General features: G+C 28.8%; 2 protein-coding genes across 2 annotated transcripts; both read right to left on the reverse strand.

The window, feature by feature from the left end:
* Positions 1 to 971: 971 nt before the first annotated feature.
* LOC119666802 lies at positions 972 to 1,819 on the reverse strand. Its single transcript, XM_038076080.1, has 3 exons — positions 1,303 to 1,819; positions 1,071 to 1,239; positions 972 to 980 (listed from the first exon to the last, which is right to left on the reverse strand). The coding sequence occupies exons 1-3, from the start codon at positions 1,665 to 1,667 to the stop codon at positions 972 to 974; spliced, it is 543 nt and encodes a 180-aa protein (XP_037932008.1). The 5' UTR covers positions 1,668 to 1,819.
* Positions 1,820 to 8,573: 6,754 nt separating this feature from the next.
* LOC119671273 lies at positions 8,574 to 10,974 on the reverse strand. Its single transcript, XM_038081835.1, has 4 exons — positions 10,601 to 10,974; positions 9,486 to 9,654; positions 9,103 to 9,420; positions 8,574 to 9,039 (listed from the first exon to the last, which is right to left on the reverse strand). The coding sequence occupies exons 1-4, from the start codon at positions 10,963 to 10,965 to the stop codon at positions 8,626 to 8,628; spliced, it is 1,266 nt and encodes a 421-aa protein (XP_037937763.1). The 5' UTR covers positions 10,966 to 10,974; the 3' UTR covers positions 8,574 to 8,625.
* Positions 10,975 to 13,592: the final 2,618 nt, after the last annotated feature.

Genomic DNA, 13,592 nt, shown 5'->3' on the forward strand with positions numbered 1-13,592 from the left:
AACTATAGCATTATAAAATGTGAGGATACTGGGAAAATGTATATTGGGGATGTAATAGACATAATTACCAAATTAAGGGTCATTGAAGAAACGATTAGATCAGGAAAAATAAAACGTAATTATTTGAACTGTTGCTCCCTCAATATTATGTGACGTTAGGAGAAAATAATGCAGTTATGCTTTGTTGAGTCTTTTCCGAGTTAGTGCATCTGGACACTTCTACTCTATGATGGCTGGGGAGTTTCTGCAGAATCCCACCCATCTCACTGACTAATTTCTTAAGTTCTTAAACAAAATAGGTGCTATTAGTGATTCTAATTATTTTTAATTAACTATAAGAGTAAACGAATGTTAATTTTTGTTTCCTAGTTTTGATCTAATAAAATGAAACTTTGGTTGACAATTGGATGAAATTGGCAGTCTATGCCAAAAAATTCTTATACAAAATATAAGTTTGCGTTGAAAACATTTTATAAAAAAATATAAAATAAATAAATTATCTATATAAATAATAAATAAAAGACCTACCAGAGACTTATCCTTTATGTAAATAAATATATATGCAAAGTTTAGTGCATCGTATTTTTAACAGAGTTCGGTGTGTAGGGTATTAAATTTTCTGCAAATCAAACCAAATTTTTTTTAAAATTTGATTTTTAAAGTCAATTATGATAAGAGAAATCATGTTTTTTAATAGAAGCTATTGTCTTAATAGAGAAATGTTTGGTAATTAGCCAAATACCCATCGACAATACTCGAAACAGCTGTATGGTCAGCCAAAAATGTAGTTAAGTAATAAATAATAAAATTTTTGTTGTTATAATTCGTTGTTGTTCAAAACACTTTTTTTTTAAATTTTCTTTTAATTTACTTATATACTTTACTAATATCACTTTGCAGAAAAAAACGGGTAACTATTTTTGTTTATATTCTTTAAACTCATAAATAGTTTACTTTCTTGTGTTTTTAATCTATATAAGCTAAAATTATTTTCATTTTTATTGTTTAATGGTTTTATTAATTTATTAAACATATCAGTACTTTTTGATTTACAATCTTAAAATTCTTACCTTTCTAGCCAAAACCATTGAAGTGGCATGAAATTTGCCCAGCTGTTGTAGCAACAAAAGGCTGTGATGCCAATCCAAACCATCTTGACGTGCTGCCAATTTAAATCCATCCACTTGTAGATCATCAAAAACGATTGTCTGAGTTGGTGACTTAATAGTGTAATAACAACTTTGAACAAAATGCAAAATTATTAAAAAACAATCACTAATTTTAATAAAAAAAATCTCTCACTTTGCACCAAACTTAAAATCTTGTCCTAAAATCTCTAATCTCGGCAAAATATCTGTATAGATTATCTTTTCTTTGATAAATACACCCACATCTTCCAAAAATTGTGTTTCTTTGGTAATCGGTATACTCTTCACTATTAAATTTAATTGCTCCTTTTGATTGTATTCGCCACTCAGTCGTTCGTATAAGACAACAACACGATATATGCACGAACAGTAATTATCGCCCGGATTACTGCCCCATTCAAAATTTATTTCAGTTATATTAATTTTTGCTTCTCGAAGACCCTCTTCTAAGGCTGTAGTGAAAAATTCATTATCCAAATAAGCCGGCACAACTATATTGTAAGGATTTTTAATAATCATTTTTGGTTTGTGTAGGGAACGCTATTGACTTTAGTACTGGCAAATGTATCTGTTAGTTTTAATTGTGGTTATACGTACTACACCTTTCAAGTTCAAAATCCGACTAAAAACTTTTAATACTGTTTAGCACATTTTAGTTATTATCTGAGTGAGTGTACTTATTCTTTTTGTTTATATACTAAGCACTAAAGTGTTGATTATACAAGCTTAAACGATTTTGTTTTAGTAGCCGTGATATGTTTTGCAAATTGTTTGTTTACTAATAAAAATCAGTGGTTCCGAATTGTTGCAAAATTCCCACTTCTGATTCAATGGATTTTGATGTTGTGGTTTATAACTAAATAAGATACCATAATAGTTAAGATGTACTAAGAAAAAATAAATGAACTTAGTCTTGCTCATTATATTATATATTAATTATTATTATAAAATATGTCATGCTGCAAAAGTCGTGTCTGTTGTTTATATACTTGTGCATCCGGAACTTTTTCCAAAATCGTATAAAGTTAAATAAATATATTAATAAAATAAAAAAAATTCTAAAACATTAATTTATATATAATTAAATGAAATTAATGTTATTTTGGAAATTTACAAAATTTGCTTAAAAGCAATTAAATGGTTTTTTTGTTCTGTGTCTCATGGAAGAATGGCTTGGAGAACTTCCGTATATTTAACATTTTTTGTAACTTAAAATTTAAATATTTTTTTAGTTGGAAACCCCAAAAAGTTTGTTTATCTATGCAGAAAAGATTACATAAAAAATTTAAATTAATTTTATTTGATAATGTGACGTGATAAAATGGGTAAACACACTTCAACTTGTTTTTCGCAGACGTTGAACTACTAATTTATTTTATCAATGAATTTCTGCTTTTATCAAATCTTTTTTTTATTATACTCGTACCTTCAGTCTACAGCTCTGTTCTTAAAAGTAAAAGTCTTTTTAAGCAATAAAAATATAGAATGATGAAATTTTTGGACTTTAAGTATAATGATGGATACTCTTAGATTACCCTACACTAATTAATGTTATCAGTATTTTAAGAAAAACAGTACTTTGACATGTTGCTAAGATATCTGTCATCTATATAACTGAACAATTTACAACCTCATTAATTCGAAATAATTGAATCTAAACGCTCTGACATTAATTACAACAATAATACTTATAAAAGCCATTAAATTACAACAATATATTTAAACAATGGCCAGAAAAAGAGAAGGAAAGGAGGTGGGTGTTGAAGTGATGGAAACGAAAAAAAAGGTAAAAGAGCATATAGAAGTAAAAGAGCAGAAAGAGGTAAAAGAGCAGAAAGAAGTAAAAGAGTAGAATGAGGTAAAAGAGCAAAAAGAGGTAGGGAGTAATCCGGGGGAAGGAAGACCGGATTAAAGAAATGCTGAAGGAAGCAGAGGAGAAAGAAAGAAGGTGGGCGATAAGCTGGTGCGTAAGAAGAAAGTGGTGGAGCAGCAAAAAAAGTTTTGGAGTAGTCCAGGGAAAGGAAAATCAGGCAAAGGAGGTGATGAGGGAAGAAAAAGAAGAGGGGTGGAAGATTTACTAAGGTAACGCAAGAAGAAGAAGATGGAGAAAAAGAAAAGCAAAGAAGTTATGGTTAGAGACTTAGAAAAGAAAGAGATAGAAGAACAGAAAGTAGGCCAGGGGAAGGAATAACAAGTTAAAGAGATGGTGAAGAAAAGGTGAAGAAGGGGTGAATTAGAGATAGTGGAAAAAGGTAGTAAAGAAAAAGAAGTTCATACAGAAAAAAAAAATGGGGAAAGGAAAAGTAAAGAAGTTGTGCTGGGTGAGTGAGAAAATAAAAAGGTAGTAGAGCATAGCAGAAGAAGTGGTAAAGAAGGGCTGAAGTGGGAATGCAGAGTTCGTGGTAAAAGAAGTGAAGAAGAAGAAGTTCATAGAAGAATTGGTAGCAGAATAAAATAAGAAAGAGGCAGAACTGGTCTATGGGAGCTAAGAACTGGTAATAACGGTAGTGTTGGGATAAGAGAGAACGGTGGAAAAGTAATTAGATGTAGTAAAGAAGAAGGAGGTTGAGAAATAGAACAATGGGGAAATGATGGTGAAGGAGTAAGATTAGAGATTGATTAGAGGAAAGAGGAACAGCTCCAGGAGAAGGAGAAAATGCTCAGGTGAGTAGAGGAAGAAAGATAATGAAATGCAGCAAACTATATATAAGCAATGAGAAACAGAACCATAAATATTTAGTTATAAAAGAGAAAACGCTCAGGTATAAAGAAGGTGAGTAGAGGAAGAAAGATAATGAAATGCAGCAAACTATATATAAGCAATGAGAAGCAGAACCTTAAATATTTCGTTATAAAGCTAAAAGACCAGATAAGACAGTTTTTCTAATAAGAGAAGAAAGGAAATCTAAATTTTAACTGGATTTATCACCTGATATTACGTTATATATAAATATGTTTCCAACATGACCACTTAACTCAATTTATTCCATTTTGGTAATTCAATAGAGACATTATTTAGAAGTGCTTCTTATTTTTTGGTTTTTGGACTCAGTACTTTTTGATAGTTCGTTGAATTTCGATGAACGGACTCTTTAACTTATTTGATTTTAACGGAATAGATGGAATGGTAGTAATTATTTCCTTAGGTTTCTTGCAAGGAATGTGGTAGTAAAATGGTCAATAATCGTCATTTATGGGTAGTGGATGTATATCTGATGATCTTCCACGGTAACCAACTAACCAACCAACCATATACTAGAATAGCGAAGTTAAGGTTAATAAAACAACTCGGTGTTGATCAATTTTTAGTTACATGCTCATGTACCTCATCATTTAAGTACAGATTACGGAATACACTATATTAGCTGTTTATTGCTTTTATACAGTGGAATTCTCAAAATTGCAATTAAAATTACACTGCATAATAAAATTTTTAAGTTATAAGCTTATATGAAATATAATAACGTTTATATACAATGATTAATGGAAATATTTTCCATATTCTAATACGTAATAATACGTAATTTTATTGAGATGCATTCCGTAGATTACAACGTAGCGTATTTACAACTGAAATTAGGCCGGCACCGCGTTTGTATCTGCGGAAGAGTCGCAATTTAACTCATTACTGTCGCGACACGTCTCCATTTGTAGAATTGTAGGCTTGTGTACTTAAGTGACTGTTCTTTTGAATAAAATATGTCAAGTCATTTTGTGGCCGGTAAACACATGAGTTCACATCAATTGAGATAGTTTTTTATTGTTTGCTCTGAAATCGTTTGATTACAGGCTTTTTACCCACATATTCACATATGAGTTTATTCGCATCATGAGCAAATTTTTAATTTGCAAGTTCATTGCTAATTACATTTTTATTTCTCATGAACAGTAAAATAAATAATACTATCTGTATTTATTTTAATTACATATTTAGTTAATTAAGTAAACACTCGAGACATGCCCACTTCATACTGCATTAGTGATAAGATAAGTAGACTTACGATGTGATTTAAAAGCGATATTGAAAGGTTCTTGTGTGCACTGAATTTAGTGTTAAATGTGCGGTTTTTAACATTTATTTTTTTATTTATATTTATTTATTTTCAAATTACATAATATATTAAAACGACATATTTAAAAATTTTTAATTACTTTTAAATAATTTAATGAGTGTTTTTGTATTCTTTTTATTTGTATTTTATGAAGTAATGAGTACTGCTCTATACACTTTGCGTCACTGAAAACAAAAAACTTGGCTCTATAAAAAAAATATATTTATAATCAAGTGCTATTATATAAATATATCTATAAATGTGCAACTATAAACTTGCTGGTTTGAGTCGCAAATAAATTAATCATTATCAAAAACCACAGTGGGACACTTTAACCCACTAAAACCATATTTTTTAAATGAGCTATGAAAATTTCAGGTCATGGTCCTGAGAGTCTCATTTCAGTAATAACGGGAGAGGTAGATGCTGAATAGACTTAGTACTTAAAAAATTGAATTCAACTGTGTCAGAAAACATGAACAATATTTAACAAAGTACTTAGGCGAACGAAGGATGTTGGGCCAAATAATATATTATACTCAGGTCAATCTATATACGAGCGCGGTTTGATAAGTCAGCGACTTTTTGAATGAAACAAATTTTTTTCGGCAAATAAACATTTTATTTTTCTACATAATCACCTTTTAGCTGGATACATTTAGTCCAGAGTTTTTCTAATTTTCTTATTCTCTCCTAATAATAGTTTTTCTCAAAGCTTTCAAAATACGCGCTTGTTTCGGTAATGACTTCTTCATTGGATTTAAATCTTTTACCGCCCAGCCATTTCTCTAGGTTTGGAAACAGAAAATAGTCGAAGGGGGCTAAATCTAGAGAATATGCTGGATGGGGTAGCAGTTCATATCCCAATTCGTGGATTTTGGCCAGTAATGCTTAATCAGCACAAGAAATTCACTTTTTCCCATTTTCGTAAAAATTCAAGAGGTTGTCTGCTTTGAACGGCTATCAAACATCAACTGAACGACGTAGCTTGCCAAAATTAGAAAGTTGCCCACTGGTAGATTACAGCTGACAGCAGCACTGTTGCATTTGAAGTAACTGCGCGGGAAATCAAAAAGTCACTAATTTATCAAACTGCCCTTGTATTAAATCTCATGGCAAAATATTCTTATTTGACGTATAATGTTAATTCAATTAAACTACATTTTGGTTTTCTTGTTATCTTTCCCACATAAGCTAAAATTTTTCTAACCAGGTTGATCAGGTTAACTTAACTAGTCTTTTTCTGAGTGTATTTATAGCTTATTATTTATGGATTTACTCTTAATCTGTCAAATTTTGTTGCTCAATCAGACATTCTTAGAGTACTCTAGCATTCTAGTTATCTAAAATGTTATTCTAGATATTTATTATTATTGACTCGTTCAAAAATACAAATTCAAGGACTTAGTCTAATCACAAAATATTTCTAATTATTTCTATCTATAAAAGCTATAGGCTTTTAGTTCACTGAAAGATTTCCATGACTCTCTGTTACTTGTCCTTCTCTATCCATGTACAATTTGGTCGACCGCGATTTATTTTTCCTTATCGAATCAAATCACACTTTATCTTTCAAAGCATATAAAACAGCTGTTAATTTTAGAGTAACCTTGTTAATCTGGCAAAATATCTAGAGTGTTATAAATTAATATCGATTGTTATAATTTTTGCTCTCCAGATCTACCAATCTCAAATGATAAGTGCACTAAAAGTGCATCTCTATTAAAAAAATACCCCAGATATACCAATCGAAAACTCCGTTAATGGACTTAAATCCGTATTATTTTCTTATTGTATTAATAAAGTAGGGTCTAGTAATTACAGACCCTCTAAAAGTCTTAATGTATTATTAGAGATACGTTTAGTTTAAGAATTTCTTTATGCAATATATTGATTGATTATTTAAATAAATATTTGATAAATATTTAAGTCCATTATATACACATTTGTAGGTGTTAAATATAATCTCAAAGACATGACCAAAATGTTCTGTTATTGTAAATATTTTTTGTAACTAATAAAACACAATATTAATTTACATATATATTTACAATATTTAAATTGTGTATTACATGTTTTTTTTACCTTTTAACTATAAATAAATTTATCTATTCAATTTTCATTTGAATTTCAAATTTTCACTTATTCAATGATAAATGGTAGGCAAATAAAAATTTACAGGTTTTAAAAAAGCCGTACGAAATCTAAAATACCTGAATAAACAAGTTAGTTGAAATTAAATAAATTAAATATAAATTAATTAAATTAATTTTTCAAATTAGTTTCAAAAGATTATTTACTAAAAACTAGGACATACAAGTTACAAAGTACTGTCGCATGAGTGAGGAGTTTATAGGTCAGCGATTATGTCAGAGTGGCGAATACATGATGAGGTGACCTGAGCGCAGTAAAAGTGTGCGCCGAAATCGACTGAATATCATATTATGTTGAAGCTATTTGAGCCAGTGCACTTGAGCACTTTTACTCTCTCTTAACTTGAAGTATTTTTTAAACCCCTCTTTACGCATTAATTGGATTATTGTTAATCAGTTCATCAGACTAAGCAATAATTGACCTCAGATCTGCATACCTCCCCGAGGAGCCTGCAACCTTCCTGAGATTTGATAACGCGGTGTTGGAAAGTCTGTCAGTTTTCGCAAATAATTTCAGGGCTCTATCCTTTATGTATATTTTGATAAGATCAAACTTGAGGTCACTGAGAATGAGGATGAATATCATATTCACATACAAAATAATACAGGTTAATTTGAGGTAGGGTTTCTGTATGTGGTAGACATGTTATATAAGATATGAACATGCGGTAAATATTTTTTATTTATTTTTTTTAAATTTATAAAAACTGAAATTGTTATTCGATCGCAACGAGGTCTTGCATTCCCACAGATAGAAGTTGGTTTTAAACAGTACTTATATTCTTTTTAAAAGGAGTTATTTAATTGATTTTTTTTAGATTTGATACAAAAGGAAATAAAAGGAATGAAGTAAGGAGAACTTTTTTCTCTCAAACCGTATACTTGAAGAACATTATATATTATTTATAAATAATCCTTTCCAGTACTGCATAACTGTGTTCTACAACGCTTATTATTGTAAATAAATATTGTAAATAATTTTTATATTTTTATGCTAATATTAGCGGAATATCTTAAATCTTTATTTACTGTAGTTGTTTAAGGATTTCTCGGTATTGCAATATTCTTGATAATGACTTAAACATTTTTTGTTTAATTTAGGACAAAGTTAAATTTTATTTTATTTTATATCCAAATATTTAATCTATATTTTATTATTATTAAATCACAATTAATTAATTATTATTAAAAACAGAAGAAAAATTAATATTAGGCTTAATTTCAAAAATTAATAGAACGATTCAAAAAAATTGAATATTATTACTACTTCATTTAATAATCATCTAAAACTCCCAAATCATTAAAACGCTTAAGACCCCATTTGAATGTTTCCTGTAACTTCGGATTACCAAAAACTGCCTCAAATTTTTTGCGTTTACCTTCTGCATCTGTCATACTATCAATACTATTGCCTTCAGAAAGTTCTTTGGGTAAACTAATCATAGGTAGAAAAGCAAAAAGTCCAAATAAACCCACAAGTTCTCGACTACGTAGCTCATATTTAAGATCATCGAGAGTTGGAATTTTCTCATAACGTAAAAATACTAAAGTATCAGAAAAGCTCTTATAATAAGCGGCAATCAGATCATCACGTTTGTGTTGTAGTACATTTAGTTGTACGCTCGTATTAAGAAAGAAGTTAAGATCATGTGCTGGACTACCATAGAAACTTAATTGAAAATCAACCTAAAATATAAGAATTTATATATATCGTAATAGTAATTTAAATAATATATTATATTCACTTACAAATATCGCTTTCGTGGGAGTGTTTGGAAAGTTTTTATCATTATGAGTGTACATAAAATTTGTAGTCCATAAATCACCATGATTAAGTACTGTAATTCTATCACCTGGTTTGGGAAGTGCTAATTTAGAGGTGATTTCTTTAAAATTATCATAGTAACGTTGTAGTTTTTCAGCAATTTTTTCAAATGTGGGCCAAGTCTTAGTTACAGAAATTAATTGTGCCAAAGAACCACCAAACATGATAAAGAAAGTCTCACTTTGTAGTACAGTTTCGGCAGAAAGCATGCCTTTCTGTAAGCGCGGAATAATTGTTGGGTCCTTGATTTAGGAATATATATTATATATTGAATTTCATACTATGGACGTGTATTATATATACTTACTCTATGTGCTAGGACCATAGAAGTGGCATGAAATTTACCCAATTGTTCTAGTATCAGTTTGCTATGCAACCAATCCAAACCCTCATGGCGTGAAGCTGTATCGAAACCTTCTACTTTAAGATCATTGAAGACAACAGTTTGAATGGGCGCCTTAATAGCGTGGTATAATCTATTGAGAATTAAATAGTTTAATGTTTTTTTTTGTTGATTAAAATAATTTTTCATTTAGAAGAATTAATAAAAATTTATTCTTTAAAAGAAAAATTAATTGTGTGTAAAACCCAACTTTCTCGGATTTTGATGGTATGTTCCTCTACATTAATACCAAAAACAACTTAGTATTTTTCTTCTTCTAAAGAGAATAATAATAATTATTTTTACATGTTATTTTCTTTTATAATTTGTTAATTTTTTTTTTTAAATAAGGAATTAAATATACAGTTTTTAAATATATAGTAATGGTAGGCTCAACTGTCTAGAATATTATGTATGCATATATATGTATTCTATGAAAATTATAAATATACTATAAAATTTATATATATGTTAATATAGTTAATATAGTTAATATATTATAGTTGATATAGTTAATATAGTTACAGGTACTACAACAATATCTAGTACTAATAAATCAAGAACAGCAATTCCATATTTTATGAAATATATACTTTATGTAGCAAAGTAAAGACCAAAATATTAAACCCGGTTGTATATATACCAGTTACTTTATATAGAATAAAATAGTTAAATAATATAACATCAGATATATAAAGATTATAATTTTTATTTACATATTATATTTGCATTTATAAATGTATAAATATCCAAGGCTTCTACAATATATGTGGGAACCATTTCAGATTAGTAATAAAATCCAAAAAAAAAATGGGTTTTCTAGCTTAAAATTGTAATTATAATCATTATTTTTATATTATATTTGCATTTAAAACTATATAAATATCCGAGATTAGATTAGAAATAAAAAAAATGGCTTTTCTGGCATATGCATACGGCTATAGTTCTTCAGTATATATATTACTCAGTATTATATTATTATAATATTTTATAAATTTTTATAAAAATATTCCTATATGTTACATTTAATTAAAATTTACTTTGCTCCAAATTTTTCACCATTGGTTAAAATTTCCAGACGTGGAAGTACATCAGTGTAGGTTAATTTTTCTTTAATGAATACGCCTACATCTTCTAAAAATTGCGTTTCTTGCGTTATCGGTATAGTTTTCACAATTAATGATAATTTTTCTTTTTCGGCTTTCTCAGTGCTATATCTTTCAAAAACTAACAACACGCGATAAATACTAGAACAATAATTATCTCCCGGATTACTACCCCATTCAAAATTGATTTCATGTATTTTAACTTTAGTTTCTCGTAACCCTTCTTCCAGTGTATTAACAAAAAATTGTTCATCCAAATAGTCCGGCACTTTTATTTTTGAGGGGTTTTTCACGATCATTTTAAATTTTTTTTTTCTTTTATTTATTTATTTATTATACATAAATTTTTAATTTCGTTGTTGTAATTTATTTAATAAATTTTTTTTTCACTTAAAAGATGAGCCAACTTTCCACGTTGTTTCTCGTTCACAGACGTCCTCGAATGGTCTTCTAAGTAATTTATTTGACACACTCCAAGTTGTTTAATATCACAGACAAAATAGAAGAGGTCTGTGCACGCTTCCTAAACCATAAACAAATTACATATATATTTTAATATATATATATATATTATATACGTATGTAAATACTTATTAACATTATAAATATACTTAAATCAGTGACGATTTGTTGTTTGTAGTTTTTTGAAGATTTTGCTTTGTCATGACGTGTAAAAACTTAACATTGACATTAAGAGATCTTTTGACTGCTTTAAAAAATTTGGTTCTAATAAAATTTTAAGTACGAAGAACTTTATCTTTTTCTACGTTATCATTTAAATAAATTCCTACTATCTCTGTTTTTTTTTTATAAACACGCTTTTTTTGTATCTGGCAGGTTTTTATAGTTTTTATACTTTTTGTATGTATCTATGCCGATAAGACTACTTGATATACTAAGGGACTTTTTTCTTTAAGCTACAATAGCTTACTCATATTGGAAATGATTTGAATTTCTTGATTAATTAGTCTGAAATTAGTTTGAATTTACTTGTTTATATAAATTAAGATTAAATTGTTTTTAGCAGAAATTTATTGTTAATTAATTGAATTTAGTTAAACGAAAAATGTTGGTTTGTCCACGTTTTGTTAATAAATGTTGTTAACAATTTGTTATTATATGTTAAAATTTTATAAAAACAAAAATAAAAATGTTATGTTAAAATATTAGAATATGAGAGAAAATTAGAATAGCAACTTAAAATGTATTCATCTCTAAATTTATTAACATTTTAAGATTAGAGACTCTTGATAATATTTATAATAAATATATTGAATATAATAAATAACTTACAATGATAATTCGATAAGTATTTATAAAGCTAATTAAGTATTTAATTATACATGGCCTTAACAACACGTTATCGGGTTAATTATTGTTATCGGGATTCGGCCTCACGCAAAATGTCTCTCCAGGCGCCTCTGCGCGTCTTCTTCAGTCTTGTAGTTCAAGAGCGGTTAGTGTTTTCTGAACTTGATCACTTTACCGGAGACACAGTTTACCCGTAAGTTTTCTTTACTCCAAATAAATCGCCGGTATTCAAAGCTGGAGCAGTATCACCAATTCTCTCAAATTGATTAAGCCAGAGTAGCCGTTGGATGTTAGTTCGTTAAACTACAGTAATGTTGTGGTATGATCAAAAAGTGACAAGAATACCTCTTTTTTGCAATAAGAATTTAGTTGTTGTTCCATTCATCCTGTTAAAAGTAGTCTCATTATGAAATGAAATGTGTATGAAATTGTGTAATTATGCGAATGGATTATTCAGTTTGAGAAACACTGTTAGAGCAAATTTCTAGGTATGTGCGATTTCGTGTTTATCTGATCTACTCTTGAAAACAATTCTTTTGTGATGTCGTTTAGGGTTTGAGAAATAGAAAAAAGTCGAATAGTGTCATGTCTGGAGAATAACGTGGTTTCAACATAAAGTCATACACGTTTCCAGGAAGTAGGGTCTGAGAAAGCCATTCAGCAAATTTTGTAATTAAAAACTGTTGTTAATTATTTTTTTAACATATAAGTATTATAAACCCTATTAAAAAAATCAATAAATTTCTACCAATACATATTGATCTTTCATTTATAAGTTTTATTTTATTAAGAAGAATTGTAGAAGTGACAAATTTTTGGAACAATTATTGTTGTCACTTGTTTTATATATATTCGAAAAAAATATTCCAATAATCATATGACTTCCGTACTTACTCAGATACCTTTTTTAAAAGGTTTTTTTTTTATCAAGCGCAATCTGTCTTTTTGATCTTCATAATGAAAAATGGCTCTTGTCGTAATTCTTGTTTGTGCTGAATCGATGTGGAAAGTATGTTCATATGTATGAGCAGTCAAGTGCAACAATTAGTTACAACACAATTATTTTTTAATCAAAAATATTGTGGAACTACAGTGTCTTTAACAAACCCCTTTTTGTTTATGCGTATAACTGTTTTTTGAAGTTATAGATGAGCAGACTGACAAACTTCCAAGAAACCGCTGACTCTAAAAATCTAATGCCTAAAAACGCCTAAGCTGGCCAGTTACAGTGATTACTTGGTTATTTTTTTTTTGCTATACGTTTCCATAACTTACACAATAGGTATTAAAAATAATTTATACATTTCAATTTTAATTTTCAAGTTTCAAGTTTCTATCATTTATAGAGCCTAAGATATGGCTGTTTAAAAATGTGTCTATAATCCTACTTCTCCAAACCCCACAGGTTTATATCTCCGGGGAAAAAATTTCAAAATTTTTTGCTGAAGTATAGTTCTTCTTATTTTATGAAAAGTGTTCATAAAAAAATTTCAACTAAATGGGAGGTGATGAGGTCAAAAAGGTGTCCGATTTGGAACAGAATGAGCCGTATAGAGTTTCTCTGCTAGGATTTCTATGTATCAATGATCAGAGATGACTGCAGTAAACCTTGTTG

The sequence above is a fragment of the Teleopsis dalmanni genome, chromosome 1, assembly GCF_002237135.1.
Source record: "Teleopsis dalmanni isolate 2A chromosome 1, ASM223713v2, whole genome shotgun sequence".
Lineage (NCBI taxonomy): Eukaryota > Metazoa > Arthropoda > Insecta > Diptera > Diopsidae > Teleopsis > Teleopsis dalmanni.